This window comes from Odocoileus virginianus, chromosome 20 (assembly GCF_023699985.2).
Source record: "Odocoileus virginianus isolate 20LAN1187 ecotype Illinois chromosome 20, Ovbor_1.2, whole genome shotgun sequence".
Taxonomy (NCBI): domain Eukaryota; kingdom Metazoa; phylum Chordata; class Mammalia; order Artiodactyla; family Cervidae; genus Odocoileus; species Odocoileus virginianus.
Genome location: NC_069693.1, coordinates 11,876,925 through 11,896,424, shown reverse-complemented (window position 1 = coordinate 11,896,424; position 19,500 = coordinate 11,876,925). Strand labels below are relative to the sequence as shown.

Here is a 19,500-nt window from a genome sequence, read left to right as displayed (position 1 = left end):
CGGCGCTAGCGAGGAGCACGGCCAATGAGAAAAGCAGTTGCTTGGCCCCCGCGGGTCCGCAGTCCAGCCGGAGTGCGCCTGCGCGCGGCGGGGTTTGGGTCGGGGGGGGGCGCTCGGGGTTCCAGCCTAGAAGGTACGAGCGGGGCTGGGTCCCGGAGTGGGAAACGTGGAGTGCAGGTAATGTGCGATCTGGGGGCGCGGCGCCTCGGCTGCCTTCATGTTGTCCTTCCTTTATCATGCATTTCTCCTCTCATATCGTCCTCTGTGTCTTTATGTCTCCGTTCCTCCCGTTATGTTGCATCCTGCTTAAATCGTTATCACTCCCTTGTGTTTCCACCACTCTCCTAATGTCGCCATCAGTCCCCTTAACAAGATTTCGTTCTTTTTAAGTTCCATGGCCACCAAATGTCTCTCCTGTCATGTCGCCTTCTCCTGTCGCCTACACATCTCTTTTGTTGCTGCTACTCCTTTACAATGTCCTTCTCATAAATCGTCATCATACCCCCTTGTCACCTTCGCACGCCTCCTGTCCCCTTCGTAAACCACACTTACGTTTCCCTTCTGTCTTTCTCATCCTTTATGTCTCCGTCAATCCCCTGTCACCTTTACTTCTCTGACAGCCACTGTCCGTGCCTAATGCTTCTAGTGTTTCCCCATTAGGAGTTTTTGTTTGTTTTTTTTTTTTCTTCTCTTCATGTCTCTGTCATTTTCCCCATGTCACCTCTCACATACCAGGTACTAGAGCCCATTATTCTGGCTCCATCGCTAAACCTCTGGGTAACCTTGACCATCTCATCACACCTTTGCAACTTAGCTTCCTCATTTGTAAAATCCACACAGGGACGCCTATGTCAGGGATGAGAGTGAGGGTCCTGCGAGTTTATTCTGGTGACATGCCCAGCTCGATGTGGCTAACACAGTTAATCATCTCACCCTTGCCCTCATCCAGTCACCTTCATCCCCTCCTCATTGTCACTCTCCCCCACCCCCCAGCTACCCTCATCATTCCCGAGGTGTCACACTCTCTATATCCTGACAAGTTCTGCTGCAGCAGCCAACCCCTGCTGTCCCACGTCACAGTCTCCAAGCTGTCCTCCCCTCTGCCACGTCACCACACCTGGGAGGGTGGCCCATCAGCCATTAAGAGCCTTGCTCATGTCAATATTAATCCCTCCCTCTTTACCTTGGTGGACAGACTGATTTCCCACCCTCAAATTGAGAGCACTTAGCCCATAGCAGGGGTCGGGCAGGGCTTGGTGGGGGGAAGACTCTAGGTAGCTTAGACCCAACCCTCCCTTGACTCATAAAATCAGGGGTACAGAGAGATGAGGCAGGTCTCACCACACCATCAAACCTCAGCAACCCTAAATCCCCAGGTGAAGAGGCAAATATCTTAGTCACTCAGCTTGCCTTAGCATGGCTGAGGAGGACAGTCATTACAGTGTGTGCCGGGGACTGGAACCCCTCAGGTGCCAATCTTGGTTTTAGCATTTAGTACTTAAATAGCTACATGAACTTGGGCGGGTGGCTTAGGGTCCCAGTGCCTCAGTTACTACATCTGTAATATGGGAATGCAAATACAAGTTATTCATTCAATCGATATTTGTTAAGCATGTTCTACATGCCCAAGATTGTGCTAGGCATGGGGACACATGAGTGAACAAAACAGATTCCCTGGCCTCATGGAGTTTACATTCTGTTAATAGCAATGGCAAGAGATAATACACAAATGGGTAAGTAGATGATATGATATATTGGGGGGTGGGTAGGGAATGCAGAGATTGTAGTTTTAAGTAGGGTGACCTAGTGACATTTGAACAAAGACTTGAAGAGGGGGAGAGAGTGACATGGCTCTCTGGGGGAAGAGCAGCATTCTAGGCAGAAAGTAAAAGTGTTAGTCGCTCAGCTGTGTCCCACTCTGTGACCCCATGGACTGTAGCCGGCCAGGCGCCTCTGTCCATGGAATTCTCCAAGGAAGAATACTGGAGTGGGTAGCCATGCCCTTCTCCAGGGGATCTTCCCAACCCAAGGATTGAACCCAGGTCTCCCACCTTGCAGGCAGATTCTTTACCGCCTGAAACACCAGGGTAGCCCCATTCTAGGCAGAGGGAATGGCACGTGCAAAGGCCCTGAGGTAGGAGCCTGCATGGCTTCCCTAAGGGGTAGCGAGGAGGCCAGTGAGGGAGGAGAGGGATGAGGGATGAAGTCAGCGAGGTGATGGGGGAAGGTCCCCTGGGGTCTCACGTGCCGTGGAAGAGACTGGCTTTACCCTGAGTGAGGCTGGTTTGGAAGAGAGGAGGGATGTGATCTGATGTGACATGAAGCCACAGCAGCAGCTGAGAACTTCTACCAAGGATGGACTGGCAAGAGCAGCCTGGCTGGAAGAACAACTGAAGTCCTCTTTTAAAGCTGCACTCATATCCTTTATGCTTGGAGAGTTTCCAATGTCCTTCTCAAAGATTGAAGGGAGGGAGAAGGGGATGTCGGTAGAGGTTTTGAGAGGCTATTCAGGAGGGAGGGAGGAAACCACAGGTCTACAGATATTAGATAGCAGGAGAGGGGGCTGTCTATACCCAGCACCCTAGGGAGCTTGGGCTCGAATCCTGGCTTCCTGGTTTTGTCCCTTTATGCCAATGGCTTAACCACCCTAGGTCTTTAGTTCCCTTATCTGTTTGTTGTTGTTGAGCCCCTCAGTTGTATCTGACTCTTTGCAACCCCATGGACTGTAGCCCACCAGGCTCCTCTGTCCATGGGATCTCCCAGGCAAGAATATTGGAGTGGGTTCCCATTTCCTATTCCAGGGCATCTTTCCAACCCAGGGATGGAACCTGCATCTCCTGTGTCTCCTGCATTGGTAGGTGGATTCTTTACCAGAGAGTCACCTGGGGGAAGTTAGGCTAAAACAAAATAAAAACACTGTTGTGAGAATTGAATATATAAAGTGTTTTGAGCAGTGCCTGGTTCAATAAACATAAGGATCCCCACTGTCTCTCCCATATCCTACCCTTGCACAGCCACAGACCTCCTGGAGGGTAGCAAGGAAAAGACACTCCACCTTATTTTGTGTTTGTGAGTTGGTTTGACAATATAGTGTCTTGGAACAGAACTGAGTTCTGGGATCAGATTCCCAGCCGACAGACCAACCCTGTGTGACATGGGCAGTGATTTCCCTGAGCCCTGTCTCATCTGAAAAACAGGGATAATAATGCTTTTTCCCCCAGATGTGGTGGTTTTTTTTTTCATTTGTTTGATTTGAGGGGAGGGTTTTGGGGCCACAGCCTGTGGGATATTCGTTCCCCGACCAAGGATTGAACCTGTGCCCCTGTGTTGGAAGTATGGCATCTCAACCATGGGAAGTCCCTGTTGTTATTTTTGAATGGCGACATCAACCACTTTCACTGTGATGCCACAGCACCCCTCCCTTGTCCCTTTTTCTCCCAGGTACACGGTGTACGATTCACTCATTGATCTATTGTCTCACTCCCTCAAAAGAATTTCTTCCTTCCTAGGGATTTTTTTTTTTTTCTGTTTTTCTGTGCTGCATCTCCAATTTCTAGATAGGGCTTGTCAGCAGTAGTTGAATAAATACTAGTTGAATGAATAGATGGATGAACTGGCCACTAAGCATCTGCAATGAACTGTCCCTGTGCTGGGTGACATGGGGGATACAGCAGTGACAGCCAGCCCGGCCCTCCCCTCATGGATTCCGGACCCATCATCAGGTAGTGACAGTCCAGTGGTCAGAGCCAGGTTGGGAGAGGCATAGGCAGAGGGGTCCGGGCTAGGATTGATAAGTCCAGGGGACTGCCAATCCCATGGAGGATGTCTGGACCAGCCAAGGAGTCAGGGATGGCTTCCTAGAGGAGGTGGTACATAAGCTGATAGAAGTGAGCAACATGAAGAGAGAAAGGTATGCCAGGCAGGAGGAGCAGCTGTGGGCAGGTTTGGTGGTAAATGTGTGGTTTCAGTTCGAGGAACTGAAAGATATTAAATATGACTAGGCCATGGAGAATGGTACGAGCATAAGCCCAAAAGGTTATTAAGGAAAGGGCTCTGGGAGCCACAGTGAGAAGCTGAGACCTTTTCCTATGCACACTGAGGGCCACAGAGTATTTGAGCAGGGGAGGGGCAAGCCAGACTCAGATGGGAATTAGAAGTGTTTGCGTGGAGGCTGGGAGCCACAGGAGGCAGGTGGAATGGGGACCCAGGTGAGGGAGGCCAGTTCATGGCCTTGGAGGAGAGGGGAAAGGGGTGGGTGGGAGACACTCTTGCGAGGCCAAGTGGATAAGTTGTGGGGGACCCAGGACTCTGGGGGCATCAGGGCTTTCTGGGGAAGGTAGAACACAGGCTGAGACCTGAAGGGTGGGTAGGACAGCTGTCCTGGGAATGGGGACCCAGGGGAGGGGCAGGTTTAGGAGAGATGCTAAGGACAATTGGAGACATGGGTATAAGGGGCTTAGGGACACCTGGGTGGAGGTATCTAGAAGGCCATGGGACTTGCAGAGCTGAAGTTCAGAGAGGAGATATGAGTCAGAAACAGCTTTGGAGTCAGAGGAACCAAAACTGTCAGATGGGGAAGGTCCACAGGCGCTGTCCATGGAGAGCCCAGGAGGGCATCATAAGACAGTTGCACTTTGTCCCAAAGGCAGTGGGCAGCCACAGAGGGGGTTTGAGTAGGGATGGGACAGCTTTTGAGTTCCAGTTCCCAAGTATGCACCATTCATGACGGGATGGGGGGATTCGTGTGCGCCTTTTTTGCTCTTTTTTTTTTTACTTGTTTTTCAGACCAAGCATCTTCTGTCCCTAGAAGGGGCACCTTCTGGGGTCCTTTGAAATAAAAGATCTGCTGCTAAAAACAAAACAAAAACATTTACAAAACCAGTGCTCTGTACTGTTTTCTGTAGACTTGACCACAGATGATTGTGCAGTCAGTCCAAAGGGGTCTGCATAATCAAATGAAAATTGGCCCCTTTAAACCCAAGAGCAGGTCTGTTTTGAAGGTCCCTAGGTTTGTAAATGTTTCCTAAGGTATGGCCTGTCCAGTGCTTCATATATGCTTCAGCAGCTAAGTGGCCCACCCTGAATTTTACCATCCGGCTGAAGCGCCACTATCTACACTATTGCCCCAGGCTCAGAACTCAAGGTGCTGAACCAGTGTCACTGAATCTTAAGTGACATCTAAGAAAGTCTTTTCTCCCTTCTACTGCTCTTTTCTTCTGTTTTCAGAAGGAAAACAAACATTTATTGAGTGGTTACAACGTGCTAGGCACTCGGTGGGTAGGAATAAATCAGACATAGACTTAGCTTTTCAAGGGACACATATATAAGTTTATCTGTGATAAACAGTGTGTTCAGGGTACTAGGGGACACAACTCACCAGCCAGCTTGTATCTGTGTGAACTGACTGCTGTGGATGATCATTGACTCTGCCCAGCAAATGTCATGTTGGTATATTAGTCTCCTCGCTGTTCTGAGAATGCAAGTGAGGCTCAGAAAAGGTGGCCTCTTCTCCAGGTAAAGCACAGAGCTGAGATATGAACCAAGGGCACTTTTTTTTTTTTTTTTTTTTACCATGCCACATGGTATACGGGACCTTAGTTTCCCAACTGGGGATCAAACCTGCACACCATACAGTGGAAGCAGAGTCTTTACTGAATCACCAAGGAAGTCCCAATCCTCTTTTTATGAATGAGGCCAGCAGGGCTCAGAGAAATAAAGCCCTGTGCCCAATGTCACTGAATATGAAAGTGACAGAGGGCTTCTGGCTGTTCAGTGGCTAAGATTCCACGCTCCCAAAGCAGGGAGGACCCGATTCAAGCCCTGATCAGGGAACTAGATCCCACATGCCACGGCTACAGATACCACGTGCTGCAGCTAAGACCGGGTGCAGCCACATATGTATTAGAAAATTTCTTAAAAAGTGACAGAGGTGGGATTTGAACCCTAGATTCATCAATCCAAAGCACTGCTATGGAAGGGGGATCAAGTCTCCCACCCTCACCGGGGGTGGGGGTGTTCAGGGAACTGTGACCCAACACAGGTGGGTTTTGCTTCCTTCTTGTCCCTGGGCTATGGTGTCACACCCAGGGTCAGGCAAGGCACATGCCAAGGGGACAGGGAGTTATTCAATGGGCTGGTGAAATTACAATTCAGTCCTACAGGCTGGGACTCAAAACACAGCCAAAATCCAAACTGGGACTGAAACCCACTTTCTTTTCATCTAAATCACACACCTGGTCTCAGGATTTAATGAAGCTTAGGTTCTTTATGTCTCAGCACAGAAAGAATTCAGTGAGGGACAAAGTGATAGATGAAAAGTGGACTTATTTAGAGAGAGACACATTCCATAGACAGGATGTGGTTCATCTCAAGAAGCAAGAACTGGCCCTGGGAGAAACACATTCCACAGAGTGTGGGCCATCTCAGAAGGCAAGAGTCCCCGAAATAGGGAGTGGTTGGTTTTTATGGGCTGAGTAATTTCTTTCCTTTTCTTTTTTTGGCTGCACTGGGCAGCATGAAGAATCTTAGTTCCCCCATCAGGGATCAAACCCATGCTCCCTGCAGTGGAAGTGCTGAGTCTAATTGATTACTGGACCAGCAGGGAAGTCCCTGGGCTGTGTAATTTCATAGGCTAATGAGTAGGAGGATTGTTCTAACTCTCTTGGAGAAAGGGTGGGGAGATTTCCAGGAACTGGGCCACCATCCACTTTTGGCCCTTTAATGGCCAGCCTTGGAATTGTCATGGCGCCTCTGAGTGTGTCATATGCTAATGTATGTAATGAGACTCCAGGTCCATTGAATAAGGTCACATTCACAAGTTCCAAGAGTGATGACCACATCCAACTTATCAATTTTGAGGCCACCATTCAACTCACTACAACCCCCAAAGGAGATCATATTTCCTCTGCCCAGAACCTACCCTTGGCCCCATTCTTGCCACAGTCCAGCTAGCTCTACATAATCTGGTCCTGTGACCTCTGATTCACCTCCCCTCCCTCCCCTCACTGCCATTCCCCTACCAGATACATGCCTCTTCTCTATCCCCACAGGCACACTGCTGCCTCAGGGCCTTTGCATTGGCCGTTCTCTGTGCTTAGAATACTGTTCTGTAGCTCTCTTCCTTTCCTCCTTGAAGTTTTTTCCTCAGGTATCCCTTTCCCTGTGCGGCCTTCCCTGTCCTCCTTATTTTCAAATGCAAGTAACCCCACCCCCACCCCAACCCCATCCCTCTTCCCTGAGTCTCTATAGCATATAATTTACTTTTTTTTTTTTTTTGTCTGTCTTTATTCAAGTCTGTTTTGTTCACAGTGATGTCCCCGGTGCTTAAAACAATGCCTGGTGCACAATAAAGCTGTGCAAAATTAACGAACAGCCTTGTGAAAAGTAGGTGGTATTTTTACTTTGCCCATTTTGCAGATGGGGACACTAAGGCACAGATGCGTTGTCAGTTCTCTGAAATCAAATAATCGCATACATACTGAGGTTCATATTAAGATCAGGCATCTGGCTCTGGATGCCACAAGTGTTAACTGCCTCACCAATCTAACTCAACCTACACCACCTCTCCAGTACTGGTTTTCTTTGTAAGTATGTTAGGTGCGTTTGCTTTGATAAAAATATAGCAAGTCAAAACTCAACCCATCAGTAAAGATTTGTCATCACGGCACAATTTGAAAGCCAAAAGATTGCTAACAAACTGAATAAAATGCATCTTCAGTTGAGTTGCTCAGTCACATCAAACTCTTTGCGACCCCACCGACTGCAGCATGCCAGGCTTCCCTGTCCATCACCAACTCCCAGAGCTTGCTCAAACTCATGTCCATTGAGTTTAGTTTCTTCCTATTTTTGATTTATCAGCGGCCACCCTAGTTCCCCTGCCTCACTGTGCTGTGCGCCATCCCTCACATCTTCCAGCCCTACCTTTCCCCAGTTTTGTTTCTGTTGATCTTAGCTTCCCTCCTGGAGAAGGGAATGGCAACCCACTCCAGTATTCTTGCCTGGAGAATCCCATGAACAGAGAAGCCTGGAGGGCTACAGTCCGTGGGGTCGCAAAGAGTCGGACCCAAATGAGCAACTAATACTACTACTAGCGTCCCTAATTTCATCTCACCTTCTGTTCCAACCACATAGTCTCAAATAAAGCATTTCTCACCAAGGGCTTTGCAAATAAATAAAAGGCAAACTTGTTTCCTGCGCCATGCCTCCCCTCCCCCACCCTTCCAGCCTGCGGTCAGCCTTATCGAAAACTGTTACCTTCTGCTTCTCCTGGTGACCTACCCGGAGATCAGATAAGCTTGTGTTGCCATCCCTCGCTGGATCCATCCCCTCTTTGGCTGGCTGCCTGTGATGGGGTGGGGGTGGGGGAATACTTAACTTGTGCTCTTCTGCGTTTAACCAAACTGGGATCAGACGTTGAAGGGGAAGGGGTTTTCAAATTATCCTTTCAGATCTAGGCTGGTTCTTGTGGTGAGGGGCGAACCGAACTCCCTTTCAAATTTACTTTTTTTTTTAATCACATTAGTGCGTGGAATGAATTTTTTAAAACGTGAGAAAACCTGGGACGCGGCAACACCTGTGTTCGCTTTATAATTATTTTTTTAACCCGCACAGATATTTTTCTTTTCTGTAAGTCGCTCATATGTCACGATTTTAGAAAAGAAAATAGGCGTAGGATAAAAAGCAATCCTGACGCACCCCCAAATCCTGTTGTCAAGGCAACCACTTCTGACGCTGTTGCTTCTTTCAATAATAACCCTTCTCTACTTTTGTGCACTTCCTGCCTGGGTAGGGGAAAGGGGGTCCTGCCCCTCTTTCATTGAGAAAGGTGGGTGGGAAAGGGGGAATCCCTTCAATTTATTTCTCCAGCTGTGGCCTTAAATTCTGCTTTGGAGATATGAGATGGTAAATGGGAAACCCTCCTTGTCCCTTCAGCTGGAGCCTGGATTTTTTTTTTTTTTTTAAACACCAAAAACATTTTGTATTGGGATATAGCCAATTAACCATGTTGTGGTAGTTTTAGGTGAACAGGGAAGGGACTGGGTCACACGTATACATGTATCCATTCCCCCCCAACCTCCGCCCCCAAACTGGTAAGAAACGTTTAAAAAATCCCTATCAAAATATCAGTTGGCCTTTTTTTTTTTTAATCAAATACAGACTGCAATACAGATTACAACAGAAACCCACCATCCCCTTATATCCCACACCGCGTGCTCTTCCCCTCCCATAGCGTGGGCTGTGTCTTGATTTTATGGCTACATCCCTAAATCATGTTGTTCAGCCTTGATCATTCCATTTTATTTTATAATTTTAAAAATCATTAGTCTTATTTACGTATTTATTTTTGACTAGGTAATACATTCCCGCGGTACAAATATTCACAGGTTTTATAGCCGAGAAAAGATGGGGGGGGGGGCTCTTTTTTCTCTTCACCTGAGTCCTCCCTAACCCATACTGGGGGGGCTCCAGGATGGAGCGTAGCGAAGCCAGCGCTCAGACCGGTGCTCTTTCTCCACCCCCGCCAGGTTGGCTAGACCGTATCTGGGGGGCCGGCCCCCCCTCTCCCTGCGGTGAGCCCGGACCGGCGAGCTCACTGCGCAGACTCCCCGCTGCAGTGGGCGGAGCCCCTTGGGCCCCGCCCCCTCCTTCCTCCCGCCCCTGCTCAGCCTGTTGGGGCAGAAGCTGGGGCCCCGTGGAGGTAGCAGCAGCTGTCTGCCGAGTAAGGCCGAGGCTCCTCTGGGGTACGGTAGGGGAGGATGATTGGGGGGATGGGATGGGAGCTGACAGGGAGGCCCCGATGGTCTTGGGCTCTTGGCCTGAGCTGTCTAGTGGTTACCTGAGTGTGAGGTTAAAGGAGCTACCTGGAAAATGACTTCAGGGTAAATCCCAGGGCTGGGAAAAGCCAGGCACAAAAATATTTAGGGCTCTGCTGACCCAATCCGGAGCTGTCATTTTGGGAGTGTGTAGGATAGGGCTCAGAGAAGGGAAGGTGCTAAATGGGGAGCAGTGCAAGTGCTGATGACAGGCAGGGTGGGCGCTCAGGGGGGCATGGTGGGCACTAAAGCGAGGCAGGGAGGGCACTCCAGAGGGATAGGAGGAAGGCAGAGGGGTTGGACTTTGAGGGATTTCGAAATCCCTACTGACCAGCAGTCAGCTTCCTCCTTTAGGGGTGGCGGGCGCAGTGCCAGTAGCCCCCGTGATCACAGGCAAGGCTACCCAGTGAGTCCCGTGAGCCCGAGGCTGATCCGTTTTCTGTAATGTCCCCCCAAAGCCTAGAACACCCCACACAGTGCCAGCTTCTGGTCCCCGCAGTTTGGAGACCCTGACACACCCACTTTGGCACCTGGGATCTGCATAACCCCTGACTGCCGGGCACGATGAAGCCTAAACTGATGTACCAGGAGGTAGGTGGATGGGGGACCCAGGGAGGAGGGGCCGGATCAGGAGAGGGTGGGGGCCTTGCTGAGCTGACCTGTCACCACCATCCCCATCCGTGTGCCCCAGCTGAAGGTGCCTGCAGAGGAACCTGCCAATGAACTGCCCATGAATGAGATCGAGGCATGGAAAGCTGCAGAAAAGGTAGGTGCCCCTCGCCACCCTCAGACTGTCTCTGGAGGCTGTGAGCTGGGCTGCTCTCCTTGGGCTGACTGCTCGCCTCCTCCTCCCCCGCAGAAAGCCCGTTGGGTCCTTCTAGTCCTTATCCTGGCGGTTGTGGGCTTCGGTGCCCTGATGACTCAGCTGTTTCTATGGGAATACGGCGACTTGCATCTCTTTGGGCCCAATCAGCGCCCAGCCCCCTGCTATGACCCTTGCGAGTAAGTGGAGGGGGGCGTGGGTGCCTGGGACGGTGGGGGGGAAGGGCCCTGCCAGGCCAGGGACACTTCAACACGCACTATGCAGGGCCTGCACCTAGTGGTCAAGACAGAATAAGGGGGTTGCAGAGACTCCCAAGTGGACCGTCACATTTCTTCCTTCTGTACCCACCCGCTTCACCCACACTGTTGCCATGGCAACCACAGCGTCATCTTCTATGCCTCTGAGAACAGACGGGCACACATAGACACACATGGCATCTTCCATCCACATCCATGGACAGACACACACACACACAACCTTCCACAAATCTAGAGAGACAAATGCAGACACACACGAATACATATAGTCTTCCATCCTCCGTGGGCAGACAAGTGAGCACTCACAGTCTAGCCCACCATAGCTGATTCTGCCTCCCTCCCTCCCTGCCTCCCCACCCAGAGCAGTGCTGGTAGAGAGCATTCCCGAGGGCCTGGACTTTCCCAATGCCTCCACGAGCAACCCGTCCACCAGCCAGGCCTGGCTGGGCCTGCTCGCTGGTGCCCACAGCAGCCTGGACATTGCCTCCTTCTACTGGACTCTCACCAACAATGACACCCACACTCAGGAACCCTCTGCTCAGCAGGTACCTGGCAACCTGGGCCCTGGCTGGCAGCAGGGGTGGTGGGAGGCATCAGAGACAGGGAGATGAAAGGGGTTTCCCTCCAGCCCAGGAGACAGACTGGCATGTCTCATGTAGTGGGTTGGACAAAAGTGTTTGGAAGCAACTGTCTTCACATGGCCCGCTGGACTGGGGGCGTTTTGTCATGGTCATCTGGAGGCCTCTGAATGTCAGGGCATGGGTTTCATTACGAGGGATTAGGCTAGCAGATACAGCTTATCCACAAGCTGCCCTGAGCCTGTCACACAAAGAAATGGAAACATGGAATGAGTACCAGCCCAGCCTCAAGCCAGGCTTCTGCTTCCCAGCTCTGTGACCTCAGGCAGGTCACCTCATCTCGCAGTCTTCCGTTTCTTCATCTGTAGAATGGGGCCATTATCTAGAGTTCACCTGTTATGAAGATGAAACGGGCTGATCCCAGCCAATGACAGCAGTGCCTGACAAGAGTCAGCCCTTTTTAAGCATTTACTATGATAGCCTTGTTAGGGTCTTCAGACAAACTTAAAAAGCATAAAACTTCAAGATTTGAAAAGGAACAGCCTAGGTGGCTAAGCCCTTCTTTGAAAGACGTAGTGAATTTGTCCCTCTTCTTTTCCCTGCTGCACTTTAAATGTATTAAAGTTGTGGGGATCATTAAACAGTGCCTGGAAAAAATGCACAACAGTTAAAAATTATATGAGCTGGAAATTCCCTGGTCGTCCAGTGGTTAGGACTCCAAGCGTTCACTGCCAAGGTGCGGGTTCGATCCCTGATCAAGGAACTAAGATCCTTCAACCTTAAAAAAAAAGGTACGAGCTTCCATGCCCTGCTGGTTCCTACTGGAGTGATTCAAAGCACAAAGCACAGACATAGAAGGCAGACGGTCTGAGTTCAAATCCTGCTTTCCTGTTGATTTCTAAAACACTCAGTTTCTTCATCTGCACTTGGGGATAAACTCAGACTTGCCTTATCAATAACAGCTGTGAGAATTCAGAGTTTGGGTGTAAAGGGGCTTAGAAGGGGCCTGGCTCACAGTAGAAACAAGGGAATCACTGGCTGTTACTCTTACTGTTATTGGCATCATCAAGCTTTACTCCGGTCTTCCCAGACTCCCAAGTCTGTGCTGTGCCTTCAACATCCTGCAAGGTGCCTAGAGACCCCTGCTGTGTCAGACAGGTCAGGGTCTTGGGAAGGACCTGTGAAGAGCAGGAGTGGCAGGGAGACCCTAACAGGGCTCAGAGCAGCGAAGTATTAAAATACATAAAGAGACTTCCCTGTTGGTCCAGTGGTTAAGACTCCATGTTCTGAATATAGGGGGCATGGGTTTGATCCCTGGTTGGGGAACTAAGCTCCCTCATGCCCCACAGCACAGCCAAAAAAATAAAACAGATAAATTAAGGTTTTAACTTCTTAACCTGTAAAGCCTTTCCTAACTGTATTAATGTAAAGCCTGATCAGATCTAGAAGCCTAATCTCAAAACAATTCCCTGGGGTGCTCCGTGGGGCTCAAGAACCAGCTGATCCATCCCCTCAAAGCTGTCTCCTCCCTCCAGGGTGAGGAGGTCCTCCGGCAGCTGCAGACTCTGGCACCCCGAGGTGTGAAGGTCCGCATTGCTGTGAGCAAGCCCAATGGGCCCCAGCCCCAGGCAGACCTGCAGGCCCTGCTGCAAAGTGGTGAGCTAGGGGGCCACTGGGGGTGGGCTGGGTCTGGGGCTCCCCAAGCCAGCTCCTGACCTCCACCTCTGTCGGTACAGGTGCCCAGGTCCGCATGGTGGACATGCAGAAGCTGACCCATGGTGTCCTGCACACCAAGTTCTGGGTGGTGGACCAGACTCACTTCTACCTTGGCAGTGCCAACATGGATTGGCGCTCCCTGACCCAGGTCTGCCTGCGCCCTGCCCACTGCCCTTCTAGGTCACTCCCTGCCTCACGGGGCACCCAGCCTCCAACCGTACCCCCACCTCCTGCTACCAGACCTCCAGAAGCATCCCCCAATCCAGCCCTCCATCACCCTCCCCTTGCTCATGGAAGCCCCTTTATACGGCATCCAAGGCCCTGTCCACCCACTTGACCTTCACTACTCACTTCCTGAGAGCCTGCTCTAAGCCCAGCCCTGTTCTGATGCTGAGAACGTGATGGCAACAGGTAGACCTCTTGGAACTCGTGGTCCAGGGCGGAGATGGGCCTGTCACCAGGCAGTGTCAACCCAAAAGGGTCAAGGCTGAGATGGGAGATGGGGAGAAACACAAGTAGATGGTCAGGATGGGGGACCCAACCTGGGGTATCAAGGAAAATCTCCCAAAGGAGGTGACAGTTAATCTGCTACCTGGAGGAGCTGCAGGAATGAGCAAGAGATGGGAAAGGGGTACAGCTGAGGCAGTGATCATGTCTTCAACAAATAGATATTGTGCAAGCCCCTAATTGGGCTTCACTGGTAACTCAGCTGCTAAAGAATCTGCCTGCAATGCAGGAGACCCCGGTTCGATTCCTGAGTTGGAAAGATCCCCTGGAGAAGGGAGAGGCTCCAAACACCAGTATTCTTGGGCTTCCCTGGTGGCTAAGTCAGTAAAGAATCTTCCTGCAATGCAGGAGACCGAGGTTTAATTCCTGTGTTGGGAAGATCCCCTGGAGGAGGACATGGCAACCCACTTGCCTGTAGAGTCCCCATGGACAGAGGAGCCTGGTGGGCTACAGTCCATGGGGTTGCAAAGAGTTGGACACAACTGAGTGACTAGGCTGAAGCCCCTAATCCCACCGACTCTGTGGAAAAACACAGACATCCCTCGTGCAAGTCCTCCCAGTCCAATGGGGAGACAGGTTTGTCACCAGGGAAAGTGATGAGGGAGGCCCAAGGGACCTTGAGAGCCTAAGGAATGCTTGACACAGGCTGGGCAGTCAAGGCAGGATTCCTGGAGGAGGAAACCCTCAGTGGAGACCTAAGACTGAGCAGGAGCTCAGTAGAAGGTAGAAGCCGCAAAGGTTCAGGAAACCGGAGCTTTGGAGTAACTGACTTTCGCCAAAACTTCAGATTTTAGTCTTGAGTCAAGATCATGTCCATCTCAGGGCTTTAGCTGGGGGAAGGAGGACTGGGGCTAAGGGGCAGAAAGAGGGGGGAGGTAGGGGCAGAAAGAGAGGGAGACAGAAGGGCAAAGGGCAGGAAGGAGGACTTGTTGGAGGCAGGAGGAGGGGCTGCAGGGGTCCATGTCACCTGCCGGCACCAGGCCACCACCCTGGGGCTCAGCACTGTGCTCCCGCAGGTCAAGGAGCTGGGCGTGGTCATGTACAACTGCAGCTGCCTAGCTCGAGACCTGACCAAGATCTTCGAAGCCTACTGGTTCCTGGGCCAGGCGGGCAGCTCCATCCCGTCAACCTGGCCCCGGCCTTATGACACCCGCTACAATCAAGAGACTCCAATGGAAATCTGCCTCAATGGAACCCCTGCTCTGGCCTACCTGGCGGTGAGTCCAAGGAAAGAGGGGCCTGCCACATGCCCTCCCTGGGCCTCCTCCATGCACCCCTGCCCAGTGATTTGATGGGGATGAGGGAATCCTGACCACTAGCTGTCACTTCTGCTCACTCAGGGGCCTGGGCCATGTCCCAACCTCCCTAGGCTTTGGTTTCATCTAGAAATCTTATGATTGCATCATAATATTTGCAATCTCTTAGGGCTAATGCATTGGAGAAGGAAATGGCAATCCACTCCAGTATTCTTGCCTGGAGAATCCCAGGGATGGGGAAGCCTGGTGGGTCCCCGTCTATGGGGTCGCACAGAGTCAGACACGACTGAAGCAACTTAGCGGCAGCTGCAGCAGGGCTAATGAGGCGGCACGGCTGGGTTCATTGAGGCCAGTCCCTGGTTGAACTGTCCACTATGGCCGAGTGTCACATTTTTAATCAATTAAGATGAAATGCAGTTAAAAAGTCAGTTCTTCAGTCACACTAGCCCCCTTTCAAGGGCTCAGCAGCCACACCTAGCAAGTGGTTGCCATATTGAACAGTGTAGATACAGAACATTTTCATCTCTGTGGAATGTTCTGTTGGACTGTACCCACTCCCGACAAGGCACTGCTGTTTTCAGCTGTTGATGTTTTCACTAGTTGGGGTGGCCAACCTGGGACCCCCCAAGCAAGTCACCTGGCCAGGCCCAGCGTCATCATGAAGTGCCACACTAAGGCATGGATGAAGGGACATAACTCACTGGGGTCCTTTGCTCCAGTGACCTCCCACTGGGGAGTAAAGTTTCCCTCATCACCGCTTCCCCTTTCAGAACTTAAGTTTGCTCACCTGTTGGGAGGGTGGAGGGAGCTGGGTGGTGAAGCTCCTGGGGTGGGTGGGAACATGAGGAATGCCATGGAGGTGGGCTGTGAGCCAGTCAGGGACAAAAGTGATTAGAGGGCTTCACTGGTGGTTCAGCTGGTAAAGAATCTACCTGCCAATGCAGGAGATGCAGTTTCCATCCCTGGGTTGGGAAGATCTCCTGGAGGAGGGCATGGCAACCCACTCCAGTCCTCTTGCCTGGAGAATCTCCATGGACAGAAGAGCCTGGCGGGCTACAGTCCATGGGATCACAAAAAGAGTCGGACACGACTTAGCAACTAAACAGCCGCGGCAGCAGCAGCAGAAGAAACTGGTACAACAGTGTAAAGCAACTATACGCTAATAAAAAAAAATTTTAAGCGATTAAAGCAGAGGTCCTCAAGCCTGAGCATGCACTAGAATTACCAGAAGGGCTTGTTAAAACCAGATCCCTGGGCTCCATCCTAACAGCTTGATGCTGTGTGCCCTGTGCTGTGAGGCCCAGGAATTTGCATTTCTACCAAGTTGCCAGGTGATGCTGCTGCTGCGTGACCAGGCACCTCATGTGAAGAACCACAGGGTTAGAGCTTAAGTTCTAGAACCACACTGCCTAGGTTCAAACCCTGGCTCTGTTCCTCAGCTCTGTGGCCTTAGGCAAATCACTTATCCTCTCTGAGCATCTATTTGCTCACCTGTGAGCTGGGATGTGGTCATTCTCTCTCCCCTTCACGGAGGCTGAGCATTCAGTGAGATACACAGGGACCTGACTCCTGACGGGCTGTCCGCAGCTGGGGGCCACTGTGAAGGATGTGTCTTGACTGTCCCCTTCTCCCCCCAGAGTGCACCCCCACCGCTGTGTCCAAGTGGCCGCACCCCAGACTTGAAGGCCCTGCTCAACGTGGTGGACAACGCCCGGAGTTTCATCTACATCGCGGTCATGAACTACCTGCCCACCATGGAGTTCTCCCACCCACGCCGGTACTGCTGGGCACGTGGACAGGGCTCAGGGCCGGAAGCCACTCGAGTAAAAGAGGAGACGGGAGAGGGAGTGATGGGGCCCAGAAAGCAGGCAGGGGGCCAAGGCCAGGGGACAGAGAGAGGGGATGCCACCGGGCGAGACAGAGGTGACAGGGAGAGTGGTCTGGATGCTCGAGACAAGGGAAGGGGGACAGAGAAAAGGAAGTGAATATTGGGAAAGGAGTATGGAGATGGGGGGACTGGAGGCTTGAGGCAGAGGATGTGGGGTTTCTGGAGGTAGGAAGCAGGGAGTGTGGGCGGGATATGGGGTGAGGGGCTTGAGAGGTGGAACTGAGCATATTCAGGTTTGGGGTGGCACAGTTGGGGTTTGAGATCTTGGATAGGAAGGGGGGATGATTGGATCTGGGCGCTCAGAGCAGGTAGTCTGGGGGCCGCAGACAAGACAATGTGTGGATTGGGTGGGGGTGGGCAGGAGCGGGAGCCAGAGATGTGGTGATCTTGGGAAATGGGGGCTCTCTGAAACTGCAGCGGGACCCAGGCCTGGCGCCCTAAAGGTGAGGGGAGGCCTCCCTCCATACCCTGCACCCCCCACCCCCAGGTTCTGGCCTGCCATTGACGACGGGCTGCGGCGGGCTGCCTATGAGCGGGGCGTCAAGGTACGCCTGCTGATCAGCTGCTGGGGACACTCTGACCCCTCGATGCGGGCCTTCCTGCTCTCCCTGGCTGCCCTGCGTGACAATCATACCCACTCCGACATCCAGGTGGTAAGCACCTGCCGAGACCCGCCCCTCAACTCCTGTGCAGGGCAGTGCGGGGACACAGCTCCTGTGGTGCTCACCTGTCATCTGATGGATGACCCAGAGCGGGCTGTGCCCTGATTGGGGCGGAGGAGGGGTGACCACAGGTCAGGGTTGGAATCAAGGGCGTGGGCAGAGGGGTCAGGGCCAGGATGAGGGAGCCCTGAGGAAGCTCCTGCTACAGCCTGAAGGGTCACAGAAGACTTTCAGGAAAGGGGGACATCTGAGGTAAGACCTCAGGGATGATGGTGAATAATCTGCCTGGAGTGCAAGAGACCCAATTCGATCCCTGGGTCAGAAAGATTCCCCTGGAGGAGGAAATGGCAACCCACTCCAGTATCTTTTTTTTTTCACTCCAGTATTCTTGCCTGGAATATTCCATGGACAGAGGAGCCTGGTGGGCAACAGTTCATGGGGTTGCAAAGAGTCACACACAACTGAGTGACTAACACTTTTAACACTAGAGGGAACAGGTGGCGTGTTTAGAGGACCAGTCTTTAGAGGACCCACTCCTCTGAAGGGCTTCGCATACTGTGCTAGTGGTAAAGAACCCACCTGCCAATGCAGGAGACATAAGAGACATGGGTTCGATCTCTGGGTTGGGAAGATGCCCTGGAGGAGGGCATGGCAACCTACTCTAGTATTCTTGCCTAGAGAATCCCAAGGACAGAGGAGCCTGGTGGTCTATGGTCCATAGGGTTGCAAAGAGTTGGACACGACTGAAACGACTTTGCACGCACACGTGCACTTCTCTGGGCCCTGTTCTGATCCCCAGGGTCCCCAATCTCAAAGACCTGGTTCCACTCCCCACCCCCAATCCAGGGGCTTCTCTGTCCTCACCCTGCATCTCCCCACCCCTCTCAGAAACTCTTTGTGGTCCCTGCGGACGATGCCCAGGCCCGAATCCCTTATGCCCGCGTCAACCACAACAAGTACATGGTGACCGAACGGGCCACCTACATCGGTGAGTGTTCCAGGAGCACCATCATCAGGGGGCAGGGCGAAGGGGTCGGAAGGGGGTCCAGGTGCTGCCCTGGGCCCTGACTCTCTGGACCCCCCACCCCCCATAGGAACCTCCAACTGGTCTGGTAGCTACTTCACCGAGACGGCGGGCACCTCGCTGCTGGTGACGCAGAACGGGCGGGGTGGCCTGCGGAGCCAGCTGGAGGCCGTGTTCCTGAGGGACTGGGACTCCCCTTACAGCCATGACCTTGACGCTGCCGCCGACAGTGTGGGCAACGCCTGTCGCCTGCTCTGAGGCCCGGTCCGATGGCCAGGCCAGGCCTGCAAGGCCCCTGCAGGCTCAGGTGTTCCGGGTCTCCATCCCCTGTCCCCGTGCCCCCCCGCTTCTGTCTGACCCACTGTGGCTCCAACAGGCTCCCCTTTGCAACCACCCCGACCCCGGCCTCCCATCTCTACCTCCGCCCCCACTGGCCTGATGCTGTGGCCCCAGAGGACCCAGCTGAGCTGCAGGAGGGCTCAGCCCCCAAAGGAGAAGTGGGGGTGCATGCTGGGCCCAGCCCCCCTGGCCCACCCCACTTCCCAGGGCAAAGAGGGCCCAAGGTCATAATAAGAAGTAAATAACTTGTCTGTACAGCCTGTGCCTGACTGAGTGGTGTGAGGTGGGGTGTCGGGTAGGGGCAGCTGGCATGAGCCTCTGGGGGGACATCTTTGTGGGTCCTGGGCCCTCGGCATGTGGCCAGTGTGGTTTGGTGTGCACTGGATGCTCAGCACGTGTCTGGGGTGTGCTGAGCCCTCAGTGGGTGACCAGCATGGGCCAGCGTGTGCTGAACGCTCGGCGTATGATGCACGCGAGCTGGTGTGTGCTGAGCATGGGTGTGTGACCTCGTGGGCAGGCATGAACAGAGCCTCCTGGAGCCAGCATGGGGCCACGTGTGCTGCACACTCAGCGTGACCCGAGCCCCATGAGCACGTGCCAAGCCACTGCCCTGTCCGTGAGGGTGGACTCGCACGTCT

At 52.6% G+C, this 19,500-nt stretch overlaps 1 protein-coding gene across 4 annotated transcripts; it reads left to right on the top strand.

Moving 5' to 3' along the window:
• The first annotated feature begins 77 nt into the window (after positions 1 to 77).
• On the top strand, positions 78 to 19,117 carry PLD3 (phospholipase D family member 3). Of its 4 annotated transcripts, none has more exons than XM_020912876.2 (12): positions 78 to 177; positions 10,271 to 10,403; positions 10,504 to 10,578; positions 10,672 to 10,814; positions 11,254 to 11,437; positions 13,006 to 13,126; positions 13,207 to 13,334; positions 14,710 to 14,910; positions 16,587 to 16,726; positions 17,325 to 17,490; positions 18,388 to 18,487; positions 18,594 to 19,117. In XM_020912876.2, exons 2-12 carry the CDS (start codon positions 10,377 to 10,379, stop codon positions 18,779 to 18,781), a joined length of 1,473 nt encoding a protein of 490 aa, XP_020768535.2. In that variant the 5' UTR covers positions 78 to 177; positions 10,271 to 10,376; the 3' UTR covers positions 18,782 to 19,117. The 4 variants fall into 4 exon arrangements, with proteins under 4 accessions (XP_020768535.2, XP_020768527.2, XP_070306962.1 ...); XM_020912868.2 differs by lacking the exon at positions 78 to 177 and adding an exon at positions 7,317 to 7,383; XM_070450861.1 differs by lacking the exon at positions 78 to 177 and adding an exon at positions 9,525 to 9,718.
• Positions 19,118 to 19,500: the final 383 nt, after the last annotated feature.